The sequence below is a fragment of the Chaetomium globosum genome, genomic scaffold (assembly GCF_000143365.1).
Source record: "Chaetomium globosum CBS 148.51 scaffold_2 genomic scaffold, whole genome shotgun sequence".
Taxonomy (NCBI): Eukaryota; Fungi; Ascomycota; class Sordariomycetes; order Sordariales; family Chaetomiaceae; genus Chaetomium; species Chaetomium globosum.
Genome location: NT_165977.1, coordinates 4,127,536 through 4,152,729, shown reverse-complemented (window position 1 = coordinate 4,152,729; position 25,194 = coordinate 4,127,536). Strand labels below are relative to the sequence as shown.

The 25,194-nt window shown below is 55.4% G+C and overlaps 10 protein-coding genes and 1 non-coding gene across 11 annotated transcripts; 4 read left to right on the top strand and 7 right to left on the bottom strand.

Moving 5' to 3' along the window:
• Window positions 1-49: 49 nt before the first annotated feature.
• On the bottom strand, window positions 50-1,612 carry CHGG_03418 (uncharacterized protein; the record flags this gene model as incomplete). The annotated part of the gene is made up of 3 exons (XM_001229933.1): window positions 50-1,140; window positions 1,196-1,500; window positions 1,551-1,612. 3 exons carry the CDS (start codon window positions 1,610-1,612, stop codon window positions 50-52), a joined length of 1,458 nt encoding a protein of 485 aa, XP_001229934.1.
• Window positions 1,613-2,498: 886 nt separating this feature from the next.
• CHGG_03417 (uncharacterized protein) lies at window positions 2,499-3,744 on the top strand (the record flags this gene model as incomplete). Its single annotated transcript, XM_001229932.1, has 3 exons — window positions 2,499-2,875; window positions 2,935-3,535; window positions 3,592-3,744. The coding sequence occupies 3 exons, from the start codon at window positions 2,499-2,501 to the stop codon at window positions 3,742-3,744; spliced, it is 1,131 nt and encodes a 376-aa protein (XP_001229933.1).
• A 712-nt stretch (window positions 3,745-4,456) lies between these two features.
• Window positions 4,457-5,416, top strand: CHGG_03416 (uncharacterized protein; the record flags this gene model as incomplete). The annotated part of the gene is made up of 1 exon (XM_001229931.1): window positions 4,457-5,416. The coding sequence occupies one exon, from the start codon at window positions 4,457-4,459 to the stop codon at window positions 5,414-5,416; it is 960 nt and encodes a 319-aa protein (XP_001229932.1).
• Window positions 5,417-5,863: 447 nt separating this feature from the next.
• On the bottom strand, window positions 5,864-5,962 carry CHGG_11258. Its single transcript has one exon. It is a non-coding gene; the product is annotated as a tRNA-Pro (tRNA).
• A 1,313-nt stretch (window positions 5,963-7,275) lies between these two features.
• Window positions 7,276-8,392, bottom strand: CHGG_03415 (uncharacterized protein; the record flags this gene model as incomplete). Its single annotated transcript, XM_001229930.1, has 3 exons — window positions 7,276-7,329; window positions 7,397-8,080; window positions 8,150-8,392. 3 exons carry the CDS (start codon window positions 8,390-8,392, stop codon window positions 7,276-7,278), a joined length of 981 nt encoding a protein of 326 aa, XP_001229931.1.
• A 1,841-nt stretch (window positions 8,393-10,233) lies between these two features.
• CHGG_03414 (uncharacterized protein) lies at window positions 10,234-12,306 on the bottom strand (the record flags this gene model as incomplete). Its single annotated transcript, XM_001229929.1, has 1 exon — window positions 10,234-12,306. The coding sequence occupies one exon, from the start codon at window positions 12,304-12,306 to the stop codon at window positions 10,234-10,236; it is 2,073 nt and encodes a 690-aa protein (XP_001229930.1).
• Window positions 12,307-13,472: 1,166 nt separating this feature from the next.
• Window positions 13,473-14,277, top strand: CHGG_03413 (uncharacterized protein; the record flags this gene model as incomplete). Its single annotated transcript, XM_001229928.1, has 2 exons — window positions 13,473-13,820; window positions 14,086-14,277. 2 exons carry the CDS (start codon window positions 13,473-13,475, stop codon window positions 14,275-14,277), a joined length of 540 nt encoding a protein of 179 aa, XP_001229929.1.
• Window positions 14,278-14,586: 309 nt separating this feature from the next.
• On the bottom strand, window positions 14,587-15,313 carry CHGG_03412 (uncharacterized protein; the record flags this gene model as incomplete). Its single annotated transcript, XM_001229927.1, has 2 exons — window positions 14,587-15,132; window positions 15,218-15,313. 2 exons carry the CDS (start codon window positions 15,311-15,313, stop codon window positions 14,587-14,589), a joined length of 642 nt encoding a protein of 213 aa, XP_001229928.1.
• Window positions 15,314-16,775: 1,462 nt separating this feature from the next.
• On the top strand, window positions 16,776-17,749 carry CHGG_03411 (uncharacterized protein; the record flags this gene model as incomplete). The annotated part of the gene is made up of 4 exons (XM_001229926.1): window positions 16,776-16,789; window positions 16,878-16,949; window positions 17,032-17,144; window positions 17,214-17,749. The coding sequence occupies 4 exons, from the start codon at window positions 16,776-16,778 to the stop codon at window positions 17,747-17,749; spliced, it is 735 nt and encodes a 244-aa protein (XP_001229927.1).
• A 1,291-nt stretch (window positions 17,750-19,040) lies between these two features.
• CHGG_03410 (uncharacterized protein) lies at window positions 19,041-20,353 on the bottom strand (the record flags this gene model as incomplete). Its single annotated transcript, XM_001229925.1, has 4 exons — window positions 19,041-19,069; window positions 19,185-19,573; window positions 19,694-19,851; window positions 19,937-20,353. 4 exons carry the CDS (start codon window positions 20,351-20,353, stop codon window positions 19,041-19,043), a joined length of 993 nt encoding a protein of 330 aa, XP_001229926.1.
• Window positions 20,354-23,032: 2,679 nt separating this feature from the next.
• Window positions 23,033-24,061, bottom strand: CHGG_03409 (uncharacterized protein; the record flags this gene model as incomplete). Its single annotated transcript, XM_001229924.1, has 4 exons — window positions 23,033-23,184; window positions 23,242-23,537; window positions 23,602-23,731; window positions 23,791-24,061. 4 exons carry the CDS (start codon window positions 24,059-24,061, stop codon window positions 23,033-23,035), a joined length of 849 nt encoding a protein of 282 aa, XP_001229925.1.
• Window positions 24,062-25,194: the final 1,133 nt, after the last annotated feature.

Below are 25,194 nucleotides of genomic sequence, written 5' to 3'. Positions count from 1 at the left end.
GCCCCTAATACCCAAGACTACCACCATCATTTTGCTTCCTACTCAACCCCTAGTAAACATACGGCACAATCCTCGACCGAACAATAGCCTTGTACTTCTCCCAATCCTCGCCGTACTTGCGCGAGCATTTCTCATCATCCCGACGATCACGGTGAATAAGCAGCACCGCAAAGTACACCACATAAAAGTACGTAAAGATGACACCCCAGCCCCTCGCATCACCAGGCACCACCTCGCGCCCATCCAACATCCTCACCGCGCCCTCGGCGGCGCTGCCCGCGGACAGGATGGTGTACCCGGCCAGGCCCGTGGGCAGGGAGTAGGGCCAGGCCTGCAGCCAGTCGCCAAAGTAGTTGATGTGGCGGGCGATGCCCCACCAGCCGGACACGAGCAGGCGGGTGCCGGCCTTGGTCTCGATGTACTTGAGGTGGGCGACGGCGGGGTCGTTGGGGTTGGTGCGAAACGCGTTCTTCTGGCTGTTGGACAGCCGGAAGATGGCGAAGGCCGCCACCACCAGCGCGCCCACGCCCGCGAGGCCGAGCGTGCCGAGCGTCTGGGGGTGCACGGACAGGTAGCGCGTTTGTTGGGTGTAGATGAAGGGCACCCAGACCAGGTCGCCGAAGGCCAGCATAAGTCCGAAGCCGTCCGTGGTGATGTCGATGGTGGTTAGGATGGCGGGCTCCATGAATTGGCCGTCGAGCACGTAGAGCGCTTGCACGACTGTGATGAAGACGATGCTGTCGGTGACGAAGCCGAAAGTGCGATATTGCTTGGCGATGAAGGCGCAGTTGAGCAGGATCCAGCCCGTCAGGCCGGGGCGGATCTCCATCCATTCCTTGAGGTCGATCTCGCCGATGAGGGGGAGGGTGACGCGCGGGTTCAGCTCACGGCCGATGAACCAGTCGTAGAGCATGTTGCCGGACACGCCACCCGCTGCGAGCGCGCGGAACTGGGGGTTGCCGTCCTTGACACTGAAGCTGCGGATGTAGACAAAAGTGGCGAGGGCGTACGAGATGAGGATGTTGACGGACAGGATTTGTAGGTAGTTGTCGCTGATGAAAGTCCACAGGGGAAACTCGGCGCCCTGAGCGTAGGTACCCGCGGCGCAGATGGCCAGGGTGAACATGGACGAGGCGAAGGCTGCGCAGGTTAGTTACCAGTCTCCTCCGAGCAATGGGACACCATCTCAACTAACCATTGAACTTGTACTTCAGCCGACCGCCGTTGGCCAGTTTGGTCCCTTCCGTTTCCGTCCCCGGCAGGATCCTATACAGCACCGCGCTGAAGAGGTAGTATGCCAGTGTCCACTTGGTGGCCTCCCAGCTGACGAGACCCTTGATTCCATCCTCTGGCCAGCCTACTTCTTTCTTCAACAGGTCAAAATCGAGCGACTTCGGGTGGAGGAGCGACGGCGCGGGACATCCTGAAATATCGTTGCAGGCGAAGGCGAAGATGTAGATCAAGACGGGCAAGCCGAAGCTGATGACTGCAGCACCGGGACTGAACTTGTTAGTTGAGCGTGGGTTCTAAGGGTACAACGAAGTACTCACGGGCCAAAGAACTCGTAGCCATGAGGCTGGGACACAGCTTGCTGTTTCGATTTGGGCGCCATGTTTGTGCTTCAGGGGCAATTTGTTGGCGCCGTGGCCAGTTGAGGTGTTGCACGTTCTCTTTTATGTTGAGCAACCGCAAAAAGAAAAAAAACCTAAGAAGCGGTAGTTCGCTTGGCAATGACAATATGTCCCTGCATTAGCTCAGCCGGGAGCTCGGATTCCGGATCAGGTGAGTTGCTTGATGCATCCTTGCCGGCAAACCGCGATCCGGGTGGGCTGATGGGCAATTGGCAACGCGACAGGGATTGTGGGCGTCGAGCGGATCGCGCGCGCTGCGGCATCCAATCTTGGCACCCATGTGGCTCGTGCACCGACCCAGCCGTTTTCTTGGATCCGCCGGAACTGTGAATGACGGACCATCCTCGCAAAAGAGAACCTTGATGCTCAGACATAAAGCGGGCGATGAATTGTGCATGCTTCTCCTCTGGTAGTCACTTTACACGCCCGGTGCATTAATAAAAATACGTGGTCTGCCCTAGCTATTGATGGAGGAATTTCCCAACTTTGACCTACCACTATCACCGGCAACCGTTTTCTCTCATGCAAGACCTGATGCAAGGACGAAAAGTTGGCGGCTGCAACTGTGCGCCGCCTGCCAAGCTGCCAAGCACATGCCGCACGCCGCACCAATGAAACCAACACAGCGCAAGCCGACATTATGAACACCGTTGTCCAAGCCGCGTCAGGGGTTTTCGAGATCCATCTTCAACGAACCGCATCCGATTCAGTGCCGACCCGGATGCTGCAGAGTTGACATCACCTATTCTACTAGCCGAAAGCGGCTTCTTTTTGCATGAGAAGCCCCTGCATTTCTCTACGCATCGCCCAGCGCGACAGCGCGCAGCACGACCATCCCGTTTGAAGGCCCACCACCAACCGATCACCATGCTTTCCCCAAGCCCGTCGCGGGGTATTCTCCTCGCTCTCGCCGCTCTTGTTAGCGTATCTTCCGCCGAAGACGCCACTAAGACGGTGTCCGCAACCACGCCAGTCCACACACCATGTGTCGCGACGTCTACCAACGGGGCCTTCTTCGATCTGCGCCCGGACGCCGCCGTGGCTGTCGTCGAGGGAGAAAAGCCACATAAAGGGATCCCCACTGAAGACTACACAGCCAGGGGCTGGGACTATGGGTCAAACTTTACAATCAATGTTTGTAACGCCGTGATCAAAACCGCGGAGGATGTCGTCGGGGTGGATGAGTCGCTGTGGAAGAACATCAGTGCATACTATAAGGCCGACGGAAAGGTCTACTCCTTAGGGTATGGTACTCTCATGATGTGGTCCATGCGGGGCCCATGATGCTGACCATGCGTCACAGGCAACAATCAGACGAGCTCGTCCCCCGCGGGCGCAAACTCGTTCTCCAGTACAAAGGCGGTTCACCATGCGGCTCCTCTGACAAGGACAAAGACAAGCGCGCCAGCGTCCACGAAGGGGCGAGGTACAAGCACTACGAGTTCGATGATGACGACGAAGAGCTCAATCCTAAGAAGCCTAAAGATGATGAGGACGACGAGGAGGATGACAAGAAGGACGAAGACAAAAAGAAGGAGGAAGATGGGGATGGGGACGAGGATGAAGACAAGGAGAAAGAGAAGAACAAACGCCGCAAGTCCGCGACCATCTCCTTCCTCTGCGACCACGACCCCGACACACCCACGGCCTTTTCCTTTGTTGGCACCGACCCGGACGAGTGCGCGTACTTTTTCGAGGTCCGCTCGCGGCACGCTTGCGCCGGCGCCGAGCCCCACAAGCCGGGCAGCGTCGGCCCAGGGAGCGTCTTCGCCATCATTTTCTTCATTACCGTCCTGGTGTACGTCGTGGGGGGTATCTTCTACCAGCGCACCGTGGCGCATGCGCGCGGCTGGAGGCAGCTGCCCAACTATAGTTTGTGGGCCGGGATCTGGAGCTTCATCAAGGTAGGCCCGAGATTCAAGGCGCATGAATACCGCTCGCACTGACCTGTTCGCCTTAGGACCTACTGGTTATCCTGACATCGTCATGCGCCCGGCTCATCCCGAAACGGCGAGGCTACCACTCGCTGTCGGGCTCTCCCAGCGGGAGACACCGTAACCGTGACGACGAGAACCGTCTGATCGACCAGCTTGACGAGGAATGGGATGACTGATCCTTTTACAGCATGTTTGCTTCATTTGGTCTTGACAAGTTTACTTCACGTTCGGCCAAGCCTTGTTTTATTTAGGGGTGATCGGACATTCAAGGAAACAATACCAGTCCTGCGCTGAGGTACTATGCTTTGAAGCGAGAGAATAGCTACTGGCCTCGATCCTGGTAACTTGCTACTTGAAACCGGATAAGTGCGGGTGTCTGGTAATGAATCGGTTATAGAGGCAACTTGAATAGAATCTTTCCCATTTCTCTTGTTGGTTCCCCGCCGAAGATTGGGATTGGACCTCCCCCTCCGCCTCAATGCCTGGGGATGTGTGCTTGGAAGCTTGGCTTAACAACGCCACATATTCTCTGCCACATCACACCAGTCCTCGAGTACGGTAAACTAGCCACGTTACGTGTGCCTGAGTCAGAACTTGTGCGCCCTGTTGTACGAAGCATCTCACGCACTCTTGCTTTTAAAGCCCCCGTGTCCATCTAACCCAGCCCAGGTCAACGACCCCGGATTCCACATACCTGGGGTATCCAAGTTTGGGCACTCCCCACGCGACTTGACAACTTGGCCCACTCCCCTTGCAGCTGCACCCCGCCTTATCGCGCATTCATCGACATCGAATCCTTGCAATCCTCCCCTATCCACTCCACCACCACCTCATTAACACCACCTTATCGACATCACTTTATCAACACTCCCTTATCAAACCGCCATCATGGGCCGCTGGTCCCATCTCGACACGGACGAAGAGCGCCTGCCCGACGGCATGACGCGGGTGGGCTACGACGGCGACACACAAGTCTACACCTACCAAGACAGTGACGGCAGCTACTGGGAGGGCGCGCCGGGCGTTAAGTACGGCCGGCTCTACCGGGTGCAGCAGTCGGCGCCGGTCCTGCCCAGCGCGTACATCACCGGCAACATCACCGGCCACGAGCCACACTACGTGCTGCACGACTACGACCCGGACGCGGACGCGGACAATCGCACCCTCACCGACGAGAACCGCCCGCCTGCCACCCGCTTCTCGCAGATCTTTGGCGAGGACGACGACGACAACTCCAGCGCTGACGAAAAGAAACGCCCCGCCTTCTCCAACCGCCTCCCCTTCTTCCCCTCCAAAGCCGTCCTATCCCCAACCCCCAACCGAAAACCCGCCCCCAAACTCCCCGCCGACCCCGACAGCATGAGCCTCGCATCCACACTCGTCGACCGGAGCGACAGCACCCGCAGCCGCAGCACCACGACCAGCGACCTCCACACCCCCACCCGGCACCAGCATGCACCCGCCAGCAGCAGCAGCGGCAGCGGCAGCGGCACCAATATCGGCGGCAGCAGCGGCGGCGGCGGGCTCAAACGCTCGGGCACCCTCTCGAAACTGGCGCAGTTTATCACCACATCAACATCGGGGATTTCCCGGCGCGCGACGGTAGCCGGTGGGGCGGCGGCAAACCGCCGCGCGGATGCTGCGGGACGGAGGCGTGCGGGCCCGACGATTGGGGCGGGCGGGTGGTTCACGCCGCTGGATGAGCCGTGGCCTGGGCCGGCGCGTAGGTCTGAAGCTGGAGCTGGGGCGGGGGCGGGGGCGGGGGCTGGGGCTGGTGGGGGTGCGAGGGGTGCGAGGGCGAGGAAGAGCGCGACGACGTTTGATGAGATTTTGGGGGGTGGGCAGTGAGTGAATGGCGTTAGGCTAGTCTGATGAGGGTGGGTGGTGGTGGGTTTTGGGGATTGGGAATTGGCTTGAGTTTGCGCTTGGTTTTTCTTTGTTCCGCGACACGGACAGGATCGAGATAGGGATAGGGGTCAGGCAAGGAGTTTTCATTGGATTCGGATTGGGGTCTTGGTTAAAGCTTACCTATCTACACCTACACAACACAATTTAAATAGGATACCCAGAAGGGCATGACAGTAAATTGACAGTATGCTTTCGATGAAGTTGGGAAATGCATCTACTGAAATTGTTTTGCGAACAGCCAACTCAACCTCTCAGCCCGCTTATCCCAGTTAACTCACACATATACTCCCGCTTCAAAGTCGTTTGGCCCCAGTTACATATGGTCGTCGAAATGGAGGAAGCCAAAAAGAAGCCTCTGGGGAGGTAGAAAAAAATGCAAAAGGAATGGGGCTCAATCGGGGATCGAACCCGAGACCTCGCACATGATTTGTTTTCAAATCAGGGTGGAAACCCGAAGCGCGAATCATACCACTAGACCATTGAGCCGATGTGATAGGGTGGTTTAAAGCCATACCTAAATGTGGGTAACCACAAGTCCCACATCGTGTGGAGTCTTCTTTGCCTCTCCTTCGGGCGACACTTGGATCGGTTAATCTTATAAACAAATCAATAACTTAGATCATTCATACCTTATTAAACGGTGCTTTTATTACATTGTAAATGATAAGCAACCCTCCTTTTTTAAATTCCATTGTCACGGGCACAGCCCGTTCCTTGTAGGGTTAGGGTTGCACGGCTTAACCCCGAGGTGGGGTTCTGGTGGTGGGGCTTTACGGGCCGCACGTGGCTCTGCTTTGGTCTGTGCGCAGCCACAGGGTTTTCCCTGAGCGCCAACACATGAGGTACACACCATCCCCGGCCCTCTTTCGACCGGTAGCGACCGGCGGTAAAAATGGTGCTCTCAAGCGTTTTGAGCGCCGGCGTAGGCCGCCTGAAGTCGATACTCGGCCGCGCTCCCCAACAATTACAAACCTTTCGCCCAATTTCCGAGGAGAGCATCGGTCGATTTTGTGATGGAGGTTATCACCCTGTTCGGATCGGAGATTTGTTCAGCGATGGCAAGTACCGAATCGTGAGCAAGCCGGGTTTTGGCGTTTACTCGATTGTTTGACTTGCTTGCAACACGTAGTAAGGCCATTTCGCCTGCACGCCCCATGTAATAAGGGAGCCGGTGAACTCCTAACGCCAGGTACATAACTATAGGACGAAGGGGCATGTTGCACTTAAAGTTCTCACCGCCGACTCTTACGGGCGCCAGCACGATACGTTTGAACTGGATATCCTGGGGTATATCAAGTCCCAGACACCCTCATCCCACCTCGGGTCAGGCCACATTCTCGGGCTCTCGGACAAATTCGGCCATCACGGTCCCCATGGAAACCACCAGCGCCTCGCCTCCCACATTCGGTTCCTCGTGCAACCACACAATATACCAGCTTGCCCCTACCACGGTGACTCTAACCGTGATATCCATAGACCTTATGACTATATCCTTCTTGCTACCCACTCATCACTGAATCTAGATACTTGAAAATATTTCCTAGAACCCTGAGAAAATCAATGATATCACACTTGTTATAGGAAGGATAAGATGTTTAACAGCTCGCAGGGAAGCTTGAAACATTCACATGCCACGTCCAGTCCACAGCAATGCAACCACGAAGTCCAAGTGATGGATATTGTATTCACAGTCGGCAAGGATCAACTATATACATGAATGCTTGTGTGACAATGGGTATAACCCTAACTGGTCGGCGCCACTTAGATGTGGTACCCTTTTACGGATCCCATGAGATCCTTTACAGGCACTGGTAGTAGTGGGGAGCCGAGACGGCGCTGCAGGTCGAGCCGGACTAAACAACAGTCAGCATCCATATTCTCATTGTTACATCTTCTTCAGGAGTAGGCAGGTCAACTTACAGCGCAGTTGGTGCACCCGGTGTAGCCGGTACCGCCGCACTGCTGGTACTTCTGGGACTCGCAGCCGCCGTTGCCACCGCCGCCGTTGCCCGGGTTGGAGGTGGCCGAGGAAGTCGGCTGGGAGAGGGTCGGGGTGGGGCCGGAGCCGACCTTGCAGGTGGACTCGCAGCCAGTGCAGGCGCTGCCGGCGGCCTTGGTGGTGCCGCCCGAGTAGACGGCCGGGCCGGGGACGGTGTAGCCGGACATGGCCGAGTGGATGTTGACGAGGATGCCGGGGTCCGACGACTTGTACGCGCCGGGGAACGAGACGGTCGCCGGGGTGGCGCTGCCGCCGCCGGTGACGGAGAGCTGGTAGCAGGTCATGTACAGCTGGGCGCCGCCCGCGCCGCCGGCGGTGTGCAGCGCGATGACCTCAGCGCGGAGGAGGTAGTCGCCGGGGGCGATGTCGGAGGGGATCTTAACGTCCATCTTGCCGCAGCAGGCGTTGAGGTCCTTGACGCCCCAGTAGTCGTCGTCGCCCGAGCCGCCGCCCGACTTCTTGGCCCAGCCGTCCTGGAAGACCTTGAACCAGCCCGACGAACCGTCGGCCGAGGCGGCGTCCGAGACCTTGGACATGTAGACGATCACAGGGCCGTAGTGGGCCCCGCCGATCGCCTCGTTGTTGCAGGAGCGGTCGCCGTTTTGCTAGGGTTAGAGTGTTAGTCTATGTTGTAGCTCTAGAGGTATCGGGGGCATGTCAAGTAAGTAACATACCTGGTGCATCTCGACGGTGACAGTGGAGCCGGCCTTGACGGGGCACTTTCCGCTGGGGCGGCTGGTGCCGACATTGCAGCGGACACCGGTGCCGCTCACGTCGGTGATGGGGGAGTTGGAAGAGGGGACACGGGCGCACTGGGAGCCGTAGTCGACGCCGTCAACCCAGAGTTGCTGGAAGGTGGCGTGGGCAGCGGCGTTCCCGGCCAGGGCGGCCAGGGTGGCGACGGTGAAGGACTTCATGGTTGCGAGGTGACCTGACGGGGTGTATGCTGTCGAGGATGAGGAGAGTCCAAGAGTCCAGAAGTGACAGCGAGGGAGGCCAGCGGCCGGTTTATATGACGCTCTGGCGTCGCATCTTCCAAGCCCACTGCACTCCTACCTCCGCCCTCAAGGTAACTCGCGTCCGCCTAGCGGACCAGAAGTTCTGACAGTTCGGGTCCCCATCCCGCTGGCGGCGCCAACGGCCAGTGACGCCTCCGCCAGTCCTCCAATTTCCATGCAGTTCTGCTGGGAGTCCCACAGGTCGAGGCGCTCGGCACGGTTTGGCGGTAGCCCCGTGAACAGAATCGGGCGTGACACCCCACACCAATACCACCCCAGAAGTGGTCCGGGGTACGTGAGGCCTTCCCAAACAGGGCGTTGTGGTAGGGGCCATTGGTGGGTTCGGGGTCGGTTAATATGCTGGATAATCAAGGACGGCAATGCGGAATGGAACTGCCGTGCGCTACAATCCCAAAAACCGGGCTGGCGGCGGGCCAGGTCCCGTCCCAATTTTGGCACCCCCTGAGTTGCGAAGAAGGCGAAGAAGGCGAAACTCGACTCCATAATGCCAAGTCTGCTGCCGATCGCTGGAGAGTCTCAGGTTGAAAATCGGGAGATCAACAGGGCAAGCGAAAATCAACCGCTTTCCCGGGATTCTGTTTTGTTCTGAACCGGGTCCGTGGAATCCTATTTTGAGCCTGGAATCATGGGGGTTCTGGAGCCCAAAACCACCGCCGATCTTTTCTCAACCAGGCAGAGGAAAGGTCGGAGTCAGTCGTGGCGGTTCCGGTACCACGGGGCCAGCCATATGCAAAGAGTGGCGCCGAGATGGCAGTCATGCCGAGCCCGATGCCGCTAAGGAGACAGATTGCTACCCCGGATTGTGAAAGTGCCCCCCAAAATAATAACTGTCAACCGGAAATGTGGCGGGCTCAGCCCAAGGGATGAAGTCATTGGCTTGCAGCGTGCAGACCAGCCTGGTTAGGGATAGCGAGGGGGACGAGCCTCCTTTGTTTCAACGTCTCGAATCGTCGTGGGTCCGTGAAGGCTGTCGGCCCTCGGATCCCGGCCGCCCCTTGGCCGTGGGGCGTTGGGCGCGAACGAAAAATGTTGCCGCCGGGCCTGTTTGGCGTTTCGACAGTGGAAGCACTGGCTTGAATGTCTGGTAAGCAACGTTGAAGCGGGAGTTCGGCCCCGGTCACGGCTGGGTCCCTTGGCTCGTGAGATAATATCCCGCACTCCCAGTGATGTATGAGAGTCAGAAAAGAGCGGCTTGCACCCCTTTTCGAAGCATCCTCCATCGCCAGAACAGGGCTGGCGCAGATAAAAAAGGTGTTGCAAGACTCAAAATATGACAACATGCGAAATATCATGGCAACATGCAATGAGAGACTTCAAGCAAGCCCCGCTCAAACAAGACCCCTTGTATCCAAAATAACTACAACATTGTACAAGCCATTAAAAAGATCCAATCGACACGTTACCGCCTGTGCAATCCGGCCTCTCCAGTTCGCCGCAACATAAACAGCCGCGTCCATCGTAGAAACTTACAACACTCTCACCGCTCATCCCTTCCCTCCCCTAAGTACGGCCTCCCTCTCAGAATCAAGCCGTCGACCCCCCGCTCCCCCCCAAAGACCTTTACTAAACCACAGACCACAAACCACGGGCCACGTAGGTAAGTAAACAAGGAAACAAACACCCACCACCTACCTACCACCTCACCCAATACCCCCCCACCCCCCTAACCCGATCCCTCTCCGCCACCACCACCCCCCCAACCCTTACCCCCACCCGATGCATCTGCCCCGACACGCCCCTCACCACACCGCCCGCCACACCGCCCCGCCACACCGCCCACCACACCGCCTGCCCGAGCGCGCAGCTACACCACGCACCCGCTCCGCTATCCCTTTTTCTGCCTGTTGGAGGTCCAGTGCGGCTTGCACGGCGGGAGAGGTGGGGCGCCAGTTGGGGCGGGCGAGGCTGACGAGGGTGAGGCAGGTGTCGCGGGCGTGGGTGTCGAGGGTGAGGTTGGTGTTGGTTGGGGTGGTTGTTGGGGTGGGGGGACGGAGGGGGTGCAGGAGGCCGAGGGGGAGGAGGTGGAGGGTGTGGTTGGTTAGGGTTGGCGGTGGTGTGTTCAAGTTGGGGGTGGGGATGTTGGGTAAAGGTGGGGGAGGGAAGTTGAGGAGGTGGGCTGTCACGAGTGGTTTGGAGGTTACTGAGGGCGCGGCCGAGGGGTTGTGTGGTGTGACGGTGATGATGGCTTCGTGCCAGATTGGGTCAAATATCGAAGCGGGTGGGCCTTGGGTGCTGTTCCTGGTTTTGTTCTTAGCGGGGAGGACCTGTGCCCAGCCGAAGTAGACCCCGTTGAGGCGGTATCGGATCTCGTCTGGGACATCGGCCAGGTTGGCAGTGGGTATGCCTAGCTCTGCTTGGCTGCGGCCGGTGCCGGGGACGACTCTGCCTTGGAACTGGAGCGGGAACGGCGGTTCGGGACCTGAGTCGGGCCCGATGGGGAAGATGACGTTGGGGTCGAAGGTAAGGGAGCGCGCGACGTGGGCTTGGTGGGCCGCAAAGTAGGCTTGGTCGCGCTCCGCGTCCCGTTCGGCGGACCGGTCGCTCAGCTCGTCGCGTACAAACCCACCGACCGTCTCGGTGATGAAGCCCGGGCGAACCTTGTTCATGACGCCTTCCACCGGGGCCCGGACGGGGGCGGTGTATTTGTTGACCGTTGTGGTTGCAACCATGGACGCCACGTAGAGTCCCATTTCTAATGGCATTGTACTCAGCGAGGCACCCCGGAATACGCTCGAGTCCGTAGAGGTGCTGGCGACGCGGAAAATGGGGCTGGTGCAAAGCGTCTGGCACCTGGATGATCCCTCTTTGATTTCATTGGGCACCCCCTTCCCCGTGCAGAGAATGAGGCGGAAGTATCCATCATCGGAAGCTTCGGGGACCCTGATAACATGCGTCTCCCTCACGATGTGGGCCTTTTTCGGCCCCTTCTCCTTCAACAGCTTCTTTGCGGCCTTGCCAATGTCTCTTTGCCAGGCGCGGTCCGTGTCGGCGGCGAGCTGATGTATCTCGACCTGGTTTGACGGCGTCACGTGCAGCCAGCTATCTGTGGCGTTGAAAAATGCCTTGATCTTCATCCCGCTGTCTCCCGAGTAGCCCCGTTGCTGCAGCCATAACGTGCGGTCCGCGGGGAGGGGATGATCTGGCGAGCTGAAAATAGTCATTTCCACGGAGGTGCTCGGTCCGCGGTAGAAGATAAGCGCAGGGGAGTGGCGGAGGATGGTGTAGTGCTTTGTCGACTCAGTCGGATGGGGGATCAGGCCTCCAGCGAAGTGACGTGCCTCCGTGAGGGCTGTTTGCACAAAGGTCTTCTTGCCGGCCCCGGCACTGGCACCGGGGCCGAAAGTGGCAGCCGGAGTCGATGGGTGAGCATCGAACGGGCTTGGGGAAGATGAATCCGAGTTTGGTGCGAACCCCCCGAGCCGTGACAACTCGGGCATGCTCTTTTGGGGCCGGAGGCCATGGCTGCGCGGAATTTGCAGAAGTGGTTCCTGCGGTTCCGCAGCTTCTGCGCCGCGTGAGACGGGCCTTGCCGGAGGTTGCACCCCAAGCCACAACTCTTGCTCCAATTGCGGTCGGGGTCGTGTTGGGAGTGGCGGCGGCTTTTCCTCAAACACCCATTCGGACAAGTCCCGGTCCGGCGTGATGGGAGAAGTTGGCGCGGTGGTGTTGTGATTACCGGGAACTAAGCGAGTTACTTGTTGTACTGGAGTATTGCCATAGCTGCTGCCGGTGCGCAGCGATTGCGGAGCCGGAATCGCATTATTCTCATTGATTGGCTTGCGCCGAATCTGCAATGGCGTTGCTGCCTCCATCAGCCTTTGGACACATAAAATACTCTCCGATGATAAGTCGGGTAAGTCTTGTTGGTTTCTTGTGAATTTGTTATACAAGTTCACCGTCGGCACCTCAAGGCTCAGTGGTTTGATGAACTGAGATCCGAAACTTGTCAGAACCCCTTTTGTCGTTACACAGCAAAGAATGTGGGCCACCTGCCGAATGCAGCAGTTGTTGACCAGAATTTGCGGGCTTAACCCTAACCCTGAGCTACTCGCATGGTAAATAAAATGAGCCCAAGACCGAAACGAGATTCGGGAGAGGAGACTCGGGGACCAGGAGACGTGATTGAACCCGGAGAGTTCCTGCAGTGTTTCTGGAGTTACTAGAGGTAGTTGAGGTAGATTCGTACATAGCTTGGGTGGATAGGTCGGTGCCCCAGCGGATTCTACGTCTACACTAGGCTCTAGGTACCTTAGCTAGGAGATAGGTACCGAGGTACCTGTCAAACTTTCTGACGGCAATGAAGCACCTGGTTCAAGGTGATAGAAAGCTTAGACATTGATTACCTACCTAGGTACCTTGGGCTTATTCGCCTCATTACCTAAGTTGAAAATGTCAGAGAGCTGATGTGAGTCAGTTAACGTCCTTCATTCGCACAATACCCATCAACAAACGAAATCAAGAACTGAGTCTCCCCCATCCATCCTTCTTTGATTATACCGAGGGAAAGGATCAGCTCGGGTCTGCAACTCGAAGCCCTCGGCAAGTTGCAAGAGACAGTGCGTCACGGTCCGAGCCCAGAACACACACGATCAACCAACACCCCCATCGTGGCGTATTAATTTGTACGATGCCGCAATGATCTACATGCCATTGCGTGGACGGCGAGGAATTTGGAAGATTGTGTTGTCTTGTAGTTATCTCCACAACCGCACGGCCGTTTTCCACCTTCCCCAGCCTGTGGGACCAAGGATGCTGACGCTTGTCTCGGGATTAACTCCTGGATTGTTGGTGGGTTGGCCAGGTAACGCGAGAAAAGCAGCCCCCTTCAGTCTTGGCGTGGAGTTCAATTAAACCTGCGTTGGCTGTGTTCCTCAACTCTCCAAACCAAACTGGCCACGAAACGCTTCCACAGCTCACCAACCGCATCCACTCATTCGAAACCAATTATTCGCTCCTTCCAATCACGCTCTTTTTAAAAATGGATTTCGCCATGCAGATTGACAGCTCCCGCAAGCGATGCCGCGACGAGCCGGAGCTGCATGGTGCCAATGACCAGCACCTCGCGAAGAGGGCGCGCCAATGGGACATGGACGCGTCGACGCGCGATTCCACTCCCAGCTTAGGCGAATCCACTCCCTCAACACCCGCGTCTATCGATGTCGACATGGAAGACACTCCCCAACAGGCGCCCACACAAGCGCCAAAGCCTGCGCCCGAACCTTTCCAGTCCGGCGGCGGAATGATCATCTCGGGATGGAACCAGAATCGCCGGGACCAGTACCTGCGCCAAGGCTACCCCTTGGCCTGGATGCAGAGCTCCACGCAGGTGCGCCGCTGTTTTTTAACCATCAAGAGGCGATGGTCATGCTAACTTTGGACCAGTGAGCTCAATTTAAGATCGATCGATTCGCTGCCGTCATAGGGCTGGAGTTGAGGTTGGGAGAACAAGACTGCCGGCTGGTGCGTCTTGAGGTGCCATTTGAGGTACGATTTGAGGCGTAATGGTGCCTTTTGTAATAGTTACATGTATTCTACCTGGCGAATGAGATGAGACGTCACACATTCCGAATGAAACGCGCTGCAACAACCAGTCACAACGACTGCCCACACACCAATCTCGGAATGACAAGCCCGTCCGGCCCTTCCCGGCCCCATCAGCCGCGAGTGCTAGCCGGAAAGTGCTGCCACCAAAATCTGTTGCCTCCACCCGCGTCACCTTGAGTTGGTCCACAAGCATAGAAATATTTTTGGTATGGGCAGGTCCCGGCGGCTTGTTGATCTAGACAATCTACAGCACTCCAAGGGATGATGTGCAGCCCCAGCGAGTGGACGGCAGTTCTAGATCAGAATATTATATACAGGGACGTACTGATGAAGTTGCAAGTCGTGTGGTTCGTATCAGTTAATGTTGGTGATTATTATGAAAAGGAGAATGAAAAAAGGAGTGCTCTATTTTTGATGAGAACAGAGGCTTCTGCGAGTCAACCTTCCCGACACTTTACTAGAACTCGAAGCCAATCAACCATCATTTTTCCCAATCCCCTTACCACCCAAGTCCCCCCCTTAGCTCCTCTCCAACCAACCAAGCGCCTTCACAATCCACCACCAACCATCGGCCCGAGAACCCTCTCCCACAACCGCCTCCTCCCATCACCTAAACCCACCCCCGACAGCATCCCATCCCCAACCCACTCCCCCCTCACCTCCCTCCACACATCCAACCACTCCCTCACAGCCCCCCTCCCCTCCCTCTTCTCCCACGGCCTCCCAAGATCATACAACCGCACCTTCACCCGCGCCCCATCATCGCTCACATACCCCCCCCATTTCGACTCGAGCGCGCTATACCCGCCCAGTAGCGACGCCACGCGCCCGCGATAGGCCATGACCAGCACGTCCTGCTCGTTGGCTCGGGAGAAGAAGAATTCGTTGAGCGTGCTTCGGAGGCGCTGGTATTGGGCTAGGGAAGGGTGCAGGATGATGGTGCTGGGGTGGGGGTGGCCGGGGGCGGTGAGCACTGCCGCGATGTAGTCGTTGCGGTCGCCGCCGCTGTGGTGGAGGCCGTGGCTGAAGAGGAGGGTTTGGAGGTCGTCGATGGGGTGGAGGATGAGGTGGTTGCTGTCGAGGAGGACGATGCGCTGCGTGTCTGCGGGGTTAGGGGTGGGTTCCGTGGTTGGTTTTTGTGGTTCGACTGTTTGGTTTGGGAATGGGTTGGTGACGGACCTCGTAGTCTGTGAGGCTCCAGGCTGATAGCTTTTGCCAGTTGCCAAAGTACCTCTTGCCTTGATACTCGGCAAATATGGTGTCGACAAACACCATGGTGATGCCTGCAGCATCAAGCACCGAGGTGATATCTGCATCTCTTGCCGCTTCGTTCGTCATGATCACTATCAAGGGATATTTGCTGCCTTGCTTTCGCAGCGAAAAGTCGAGCACCAGCACCCCGGGCAAACAGAGCTTATCGTAAAGCACTGTTGCCCAAGCACTGGGGTCGGTTGTTTCGGTCTCCAATGATTCCATCTTCTCTCGTAAACCCCTGGACTTGGGGTGATAAAAGCCTGAATCAATGTGGCAGAAAACAAATTGTAATAGCTTGCTAGTAATAGCTTGCTGGTACAGGGCTTCCTCACACTCAGCAAGTGTGAAGCCGCGTTTGCAAGGCCGGACTGCGCTCAAGTGGGGTTGTATGATGGTGGGTGGTCTTGTGCGACGGGAGAGTTCCAACCATTCAGCTCAACTGAACTTTGAGTGTGCTGGGGAACCCGGATTCGTGAGATGCCCTTGAAAAGTGCCTCGGTACGGAAGCAGCTCGGCTTTAAAAGCCGCGAAAGGTTCCATGTTAAGAAGTTATGGTACTTGTAGAATAATTGCAATGATTGTAACCCGGATTGTGACCCGACGGTCAATTCGGGATTTCTGAATACTGCGCTGGACGTGGCCAGGCTACCTAGGTTTCCATCAACTGCATCAATCATCACTTTGGTGGCCGTCATAACTTTCAAGAGCGATCCCGAAATACGGGTCGAGTTCAGATGAAGAGCTATGTCCCTATGTATTATTTTGTCCAAATAAAAAATGTCAGTTTCGAGGTCTGGTCCTCTCATGACCGCGCCAACTCGTTGCTTGTCGGCTCATCATCATGGTACAACTCCCGGATAACTCCTTACGAAGTACAAGTCTTGCATCGCAAGGGGTTCTCGGATTCAGGTCATTACTCATATTGAGAGCGGCGTGCCAAGGTCGCCAAGCAGATGAAGCTTCCGCCGATGCCGACCGGAAGTGGAAGCGAAGATACTTTCAGCTTACAAAGTCCCGTCGTGTGTAGTCACTTGGAAACGTTGTCGAGGCTTGTCAGTGATTGTGACGAGCCTTGAACTTGGAGTGATGTGTTGAGAGCGGAAGCAGAAAGTAAACAAATCGGCGTTGTTAGGAGAGATCAGAAGGGGGCCGCGAGCCAGGGCACTCTTCTGCTTCTCACGTGCCTTCGCTTAACGCACGGGCCAATCAATATTGCATCACCCTTGAACCCCCACCATGGTTGATTGGCCGACGCCCGATTTTCGGTTCTGATTTGGAAGATGTCAACTGGCGGCGAATGGAGAAGAAAGTTCCTCCCAATTTATCACACCTACCGTCGCTGCCTGGACTCTGCCTTTGTTTTGTTCTAGCAAACCTCGCCGTCTTCCACCGCACCCATCGCTTCCTTTGCGACTTTGGCCACGGACCCTTCATCGCAATCCCCGCGTAATCCCGTGCAACACATCTCCAGCATTCAGTCAAGATGGGCGAATCTCGGTTCGTTTCTCCCCGATTCCCGCAGAAGTCGACGACGCGCGCGATCGACACGCTCCAGGACGCAGGCTGACAGGCAATCCCTCGACAGGCAAGAACTCGTGCAATGGCTCAACAGCCTCCTGCAGCTCAACATCACCAAGGTCGAGCAGTGTGGTACCGGGTAGGTTGTCAGCCCCTCCCCCGCATCGCGGTCGCGCAAAAAATTATGTCACCCAGGCTGACCACGCAAACCACCACAACAGCGCCGCCCTCTGCCAGGTGTACGACAGCATCTTCCTCGACGTGCCCATGTCGCGCGTCAAGTTCAACGTCAACTCCGAATATGCCTACATCCAGAACTTCAAGGTCCTGCAGAGTACGTTCGCCAGGGTGCGGCCCGCGTGTTGAGTTGGCACCCATTTCTCACAAATTCCTGCTTGGATAGACACATTCACGAAGCACCGTGTCGAGCGGTCGATCCCCGTCGAGTCGCTCGTTAAGTGTAAGATGCAGGACAACCTCGAGTTCCTCCAGTGGACAAAGAAGTTCTGGGACCAGTACTACCCGGGCGGCGACTACGACGCCGTTGGCCGGCGGAAAGGCGGCGCTCTGCCCGCCGGTGGTGGTGCGGCTCCGCGGGCGGCTAGTGGCGCGGCGCGGCGCCCTGGCGGCACGACCCCGACCACAGGCCCTCGGGCCGGCGGCATCAAGGCGGGCGGTGCGGCGAGCGCGGCCTTGCAGCAGGAGAACAACACGCTGAAGGAGACGGTCGTCGGGCTGGAGCGGGAGCGCGATTTTTACTTCAGCAAGCTCCGCGACATTGAGCTGCTTGTCCAGCAGGCCGTCGAGGAGGACCCCGAGCTCGAGAAGCCCGAAGACGGGCTCGTCAAGCAGATCCAGACCATCCTCTACTCGACCGAGGAGGGCTTCGAGATTCCGGACGCCGGGGAGCAGGTGGTGGACGACCAAGAGACGTTTTAAGGGGTCGCGAGCTCTGACAAGAGTGGCGGGAGAGGTGGGAGGCGCGAAGGGGACGAGGGGGTTTGGTGGAAGCTTTGAGGAGGTAATTATCGGGTTACGGGCACGTCCCCCCGAAGCACATGATGCATATGACACTCAGCGCGGTCGGTCACGACTGAGGGCTTATCTTGGGATGGGGTTGCCCTTCTATACCCCGCACTTGTCTGGTGCTGCGGCGCCGCTACCCTTTGGCTTTTTAGCATAGTCCGCGCGCAATTAACCGTCTGCGAGAACATGACCGTGGACAGTTGGGATCTCTGGTGTTTGATTGATGTTGGTTTATTTTTGGGGTGCACGTGTTGTGGCCGGCAGAGGTACTATGCGCTTTTGACGTGCTAAACTCTGATACGTAATTTTTCCCATACACAACCACAACACCGTTAAATCTACCAGTCTGAGAGGCACGAGATCGCTCAAAAATAACAGATATCTATGAAATTCTGCTTCTTTTTCGTATATGGTACTCCATCCAACCCTGCTCCGGTCCCCCACCCCGAGCGTGCTCGCCCCGGCTCCCTCTGGCCAGAAAAGCCGAACTCGGGGTGGGAGAAAGAAAGCAAGAAAAGACAAGAAAAGAGAGAAAAGAGAGAAAAAAGTACAAAAGGAAGGACAAAAGAAAACTAAAGAAAACTGAGAAAGATGAATCAAACAAAAGAAATTGGGTAAAGTAAAAAGTAGTTATATATATATTTTTTTGTCCTCTCGTCAAAGGTTTCGTCGGCGCCTCCAAGTACACCTCAGCTTTTTTTGTCCATGGGACGCCCGGTTCTTAACCCCAACCCTGATAACAGTGATCTACCATTCCCACGGCCGCATGTAACAGCGTTTTCGAAGGATCTAAGCGTGCATTGAATAAATATCCGTTTTAAATGAATTGAGTAATGCAAATGCGATACATTCAACGATATTTGATTGAGCTGATGGATCTACCCAAGGGAAAAAGAAACGGATGTCAATAGGTAGGGTTGGGGTTATGTATGGGAAAAGTCACGTGTCATCCCCCAGCTCGAACGATATAAGTGCGTATGAGACAGACGGAGTGGTGCAGCGAGAAAGAGGGAAGAAGTAGGGGGCTTATACGAGTTAAAGGCAAAACGATTTGATCCGGATGTAGTTAGCGTGCTAAGGCCCTATAGGCCCAGTGCCTCCGGGCGAAATAAATTCCATCCATCCATCCATCCATCCGACAGACGGAGACCACTCTCTGCACGACGCGCCATGGGCGCCCCCCAGCCTGTCGCAGGTATCTGTCTTAGTCACGGCCCGGAAGTTTCATCAACCCTATTTCACACGTTAGCCCGGACAAGCATCTCCACCCCCCCCCCAAAATGCACCACCCCTTGAATAGACAAGAGAGAGGAATTGAAGAACATAAAAAGAAAAAGAAGACACTCACAGCCATCCGTCTGCTCGCGCACGGTCTCCTTAATCGTGCACTGATTCGCCACACTCATCGCCTGCTTGGTGATCGAACCGCAACCATCATAGAAACACTCAGACTTATCCATCGCCCTCTGCAAAGAATCACCTTTCCAGCCAAACATATAGTCCGCATGGCTTCCCCCAGCCGTTCCTTCAAAGCTCCAGACGAAGGGATTCGGCTGTCCCGACTGCCACATCGAGTTGAATTTGGTGGTGTCCCACACGGTTTCGTACGTGACCTGCGGCATGCGGACCGGGTGCGAGGAGGGGCAGGCAGGAGCGTTCATGAAACCGTCGTAGCGGATCGTGTTGTACATGTGTGATTGGTGGTCGGGGCTGTCGAGGTTCTTGCCGTCCCAGCAGCTGGGGAGGGGGGAATGAGGGGTGGTGGTTAGTTTGGTTATTCAAGGTGGATGATGTGGTTAAGGGAGAGGAGAGTAGGGAAGGGGCGGTGGAATGATGAGAGAAAAGGGTTAAACTGACGCGGGAAAATGGTGTGTGGTAAAGATGCCGCCCGAGCAGGGCCCCGTGGGGAAGTTGTCCAGCTCGCGGCCTCGGTTCTGGCCCTGCAGGCACTGGTAGCGGAGGCCGACTTGCGGCTTGCCGGTCACGGTTGGGCTGCCCACGGTCATGCGGAAACCCTAGGTAGGTAGGTACTCGCGGGTTAGAAATCTGGGGTGGTCGGTCGGGACTAGATGATATGTGGAAAGGGGGCTGGAGAGTTACCGGTTTGAAGGCCGTGACTTTCTGCTGGTTGAGATTATCCCTCGACAGGTCGAACTGGGTGTAGTAGACGGTGAGTCCACCCTGGGCGCCCTGCGAGCCGCCTAGTAGGGGCTGAACAGGGAGAACAGGGACGCGGTGGTAAGAACCGTTGGGGTGTTTGAAGTACAAGTGGGCAGTCCAGTAGTTCGAAAAGTCCTCAGCCATCTGGCAGGTTGTGCAGGTGGCCCTCGCGCCAACGTCACCTTCCATCGTGGCGTTGAAGGCGTTGCCGCCGACGATGTGGTGGACATGGGCGGCCGGGATGGCGCCCGGCTGGACGACGGGGTCGAGGCGTTGGATAGTCAGGGTCGAACAGGGGAAGCGGAGGCCGGCCTGAACAGGCGCGATCAGCGCGAGCGCTGCCGAGAGAGTCTTCATGTTGACAGCTTATCACTATAATGGGTCTACCAAGTCTGGTTCTGGAAGAGTCCTGGGGAGAAGAAGACGGAGCCTAGAACCTGGTCTCTCTGCTTCTATTGCAGCTTATATATAGCTCCCAGTCCTCGGCCCAACCCCGTGTCTCCCGTTCTCGGCATTTCGATGTTTGGGCTTCCATACACAAGCTAGAAACCTGAAATGCTCCCTTCATATACCGTGGCGAGTCAGCGACGGGTTGGTAATGAAGAACAGAGAAGGTGAGGCCAAGCGCCCGCGAATCGGCTTAACTTCGCTCTGCCAGGATCCTTAACCGGTGGTGTGGTTATGCTATATCAGCGACGGCAAATACCAAGACGACCGTTCGGATGCCGGCAAATGTGCTTTCAAGCTTCTCACTGCTGCGGGGAATATCACACGCTTGCTCGGAAGGCTCCGGCTCACCCGCCAATAGGGGTGAGCAGGGAGAACTGCGGGTGAGCTTTTCTCTCAGAGGATGCAAGAGAGGCGGTAAAAGCACAGGGGTAAAGTTGCTTCTTTTAATTGGACTAACTAGGTACCTTAGGTACTCCGTCTTTTCCTTTTTTAGAAATCCCCGGGACGCAATAATCGATATCCCCCATCGTAATTAGACACCCCATATAACGAATAGCAAACAACAATGTTCTTATCCCCCCTCAAGTCCACTCCTTTTCCCACCAAGCCTTCCTCCCGGCCAACAATCACGAATTCCTCCAATAGCCCGGTTACAACACTATCGTCATTTTCATAATGGTCCTAGACCATTTATCCTCCCGGTCTTGATATAGCTGGAGATGATTAACATAAGTCTTGCGTGTCTTTCTAGGTTGGGTTGCCGAATGAAGCATGTATGAGTATGGTGATTCTCTGCCCACAACGCGATCTGGCCCAACCTAGCGGGGGTGACATTTAGAGGTATCTGTGTTTTACTTGTCCCGAACACCATAAACCTATGATTCGATATCAGACTATCCAATTGGTGTGGTACCATTAGGATAATCATCAGCATTAGATGCCAGCTTCATGTCTATAAAGCGTCCAGGTTTGTTACGGGTATCTATGTGAGCCATAACTTCGTTATATAGCGAGCCCCTTTTTATAACATGACGGAGTTCTACCAATTTCTCCAATGTTATTAGGGGCTGGTGTATATGTTGGGTCAAATCCCAATGTGGCTGATGATGGTGTAGTCACTGTCGAAAAGTCCCCCCCCAAAAGAGTCCTCTCATTCTTTGCTAAAACTTATGCGAACTTTGGCAATCACCACTCTGACAGTGTGAGTGGCAACCAGATGTAGCGTGTAAGTCGTAACCGGATATGTCGTGGGAAGAGGTTCCGATGCTGCCTAATTCGCAAGCCTTTAAAGTTTCTAATTTTTGATAGCCTGCCTAATTAGTTGGGGGTAGCCTAGGTTTAATGGGAGGCTACTTTTCTACTTGTCGTATATTCTTTCTTTTAACTGTCGTGGAAGGTTTCTTGCTCGTGTCTGGAACTCCGGCGGGTTCTACGGGGCAGGTACGGGGAAACTTGGAGTCGTGTTTTCGGTCTCGTATGATTGACTTTGCTGAAGTGTCTGCTGGATGTGAGCGATGCTAGTACTTTGGCTTTTGAGCGAAATTTTTGTAAGTGGTCGGGAGTGTCTTAATGTGCTGCTCCAGACCTAACTCCCTAACTCTCTCCCTGATATGTGCCGAGTATCGTGTCCGGGGCTGGCCCCCGCCCCCCCCCCCCCAGCTTCCGATACCCAGGAACCCCACTCGTGATCCTTATGCCGTGGGGGCTCAGCCAACACACTGCCACAAACTGCCAAGCACAAACTACCTATGATTGGACTCCTGGAGAGTTGTGCTGAGCTCACCTGACCACATACCAAGAAGCGATACGCAGTATTTAAACGTCTCTCTCTGATGCTCATTCCAACCAATTTCAACTTTGAGAACTCAACCCATACATACATACCCTTAGTGATCAAAACAATGTACAATTATAGGGTAAGAAGCTACCTACATTTCACCTACATCTAGGCCAGACCTCATCAACTACTGTGTGTATTTCCTTACAAGTTACAGGGCTCAACCACCACTCTCCGCATCGGGGCCCATGTTACTCATGCCGGCTTCGGCCGCACTTGGGAGATTATCGCTATCCCAAACGCGACGACGGTGCAAATTCGGGATATAAGCACGCTTCAGACAATATATGCTGAGAACCATGAGGTCTACCTAGTGTGACCGATCATCTATGATAATCTCCTCCGTCGAGAGCTGCTGGAGGATGGCGAGCATGGTAACACGGCGCGGGGTAGCAACGCAATGCCAGCATAATGGCAACATTCTGTACCTAGGTACCTTATACGAGGACAATTCTGGATAGCATGGCAGGATCTCAGATCCGACTACAAATTGCCATAGTATTAACACAATGTCGGTGGTTAGTTATCGCGGTTTTTCTCCTTGCTCTCCCCGCCATGCACGTCGAAGCTGTCAAGATGATTGCCAGTGTTTCACATGTTCATCACATTCTCATTTGACTTTGAGCTTAGAGTCAAGTTACTTTCGCGTCGTAGAACGGGGACTTGTGTTTGGAAGAGCCCAGACCAAGGTAACTGCCGGGGATGGAACTCAACACTAGCCATCCCCCCATCCATGATCCATCCCTCTCTTAGCACGTCTCCGTGAGCGAGGTCACGAAGCACGAAACATCGTCAGGGCCACTCCCGAGCTTCTCCGAGCTACCGTCTCCCTTCACGACACCCTTGTATCTGTCGCACGACTTGCCGTCAGTTTGGCACGAGTTCGAGATTTTGCAGGTATCTAAGCTCAACGTTAGTCCAACGAGTTCTGTACGTTCTTGGATCTGACCGAACTTACCGCCAAAGTTGCTGTTGATCCCGCACAGTGGTCCACCGTCTTTGGCGATGACGCCGTCAATTACCACATGGCGAGGTCCTCCATTAGCAGTGCAGTCACCGCAGCTCCGCATAACTTTCCCATAATCCTCGGCATAGAAGTCCTTGATGGACACAGTTCCGCGGCCGTTAAATTGGAAGACCTTGTCCGAGGCGCCACGAGCTCCGCCGCCAATGACGTACGACGTCTTGCCTTCGGCCTGCTTGAACGTGGCGGCGTCTTCGCAGACATCTTCCCACCACACGTTGGCCAAGGTGCTATGGATCAAACAGTTAGTGGGACGGCTGGAGTTGAAAGCAGGAATCTTGGGGGTATACGGACCAAGCACCCCGGCAGTGGATACCTTCACCCTGGGCCTTGCCAATGACAACGTTGGAGATGCTTCCGCCGTCCTCGACGATAAACATGGCCGCATCCTCATCCGTCTCCGTCTGGCCCTCGCAGGTGTCGGCTGTAAGACAACGTAAGTCGGTGGTGTGTCCAGGCTCTAGAGTCCACACTTTTGCTTACGGTTCCGGTTGTACCTCTTCATGCCTCCGTCGAACGCCCCAGACACGACCATGGGGGTAGGCAGGGCAGTCTCGCCGCTGGCTGTCGGGAAGGTAGTTGTCGCCGCACCAGCCACGCCTGCGGCCGCGCTGGCAAGGGACATGGCGAAAATAGTAACAGATTTCATTTCGAAGAGGGTTGGAAAGGGCTTGTGACTGGGGTTGTTCTTATGATCGGATGACAAGTCTGCTGTGGTAGGAGAGCCGAGAAAGAAGCCGGCTGCCGTTGCCATTTTTATAATATATAGGTACTTGTATTCTTTCCTCGATGCCAATGTCTTTCTGTTGGAAGTAGTGCTTTATCTCATTGGCGGGAAATTGGGCTTCGTTCGTTCAAAGCCATGAGAAACGTAGCTAAGAGTGATCATCATTCCTGCCTTCCTTACAGGGTTCGAATTTGGGGCGGAGGACCGACTCTACGGGGCCGGAAAAATCCCCATGGGGTTTGAATCCCGTGCCCAACATGAGTCAAGGGTTTATCGTTAACCAAGGTAGTTACTCTGCAGTATGCTAAAGCTAGGTACTTTGGTGACCTCCAATCCTTGGACCCGCGGCCCAGGGTTGTCTGTGTAAGTCCCTCATAGATAACCGCGGCTGACCTTAGAAAATCGGCCACCGTTTGGTTGCAGATTTAGTTGTTACGCATTGGACAGTTTTGTATTTCTTTTTCGAAGTGAATGTTTTGTTATAAGGAACTCTCCGCCTATTAAGGTAGTTTGTAAGGGTTTCCCGAGGCTGGATGTATTCAAAAATCACTCGGAATGCTGACGTTAAACGCAAACTCAAAGTTTACGCCAAGATACAGATACATGTAGACCGCAGGTGTGAGCCATGCAGGCGAGACTGCAATATCCCCACCTGAAAAGCTCACTCTTGTGCGGTTGGCTCCTTATAGTTCGTCCATATTATCGGCGTGATTAGTTTATGACTAGGGTGTAAGGTAAGGAGCTGATCGACAATCGTTTCGACTTGAGAATTCGGTATGGGGAAGGTTTATCCGTCTTGGAATCTCATAGGCGGGATATCTGGCTCCGGTCTCCGTTTCATGGCAAGACTGCCACGGTATCGACTTGGAGCAGCACCCCCCAATCTCTGGTCAAAAAGAGCCGATCTTCGAGTGGAGGTGCGGCCGAATCCTTGGACTGCCTAGGGGAACGAAAACAAAGCCATGGACATCAAAGTTTAGGTACTTTTTATTTAGTTACCGGATTTGTTTTACTCCGTTTTATTTACCTCTTCTTTTTCTTAGTCGACCTTTTACATCTTTCTCTTTTCTCAATTCTTTTATTGCTTCTTTCTCTTTTCTTGGATTTCTTTACTTCTTTCTCTTTTTGGGGGTTTCTTTCCGTCTTTCCCCCCTCTGAAT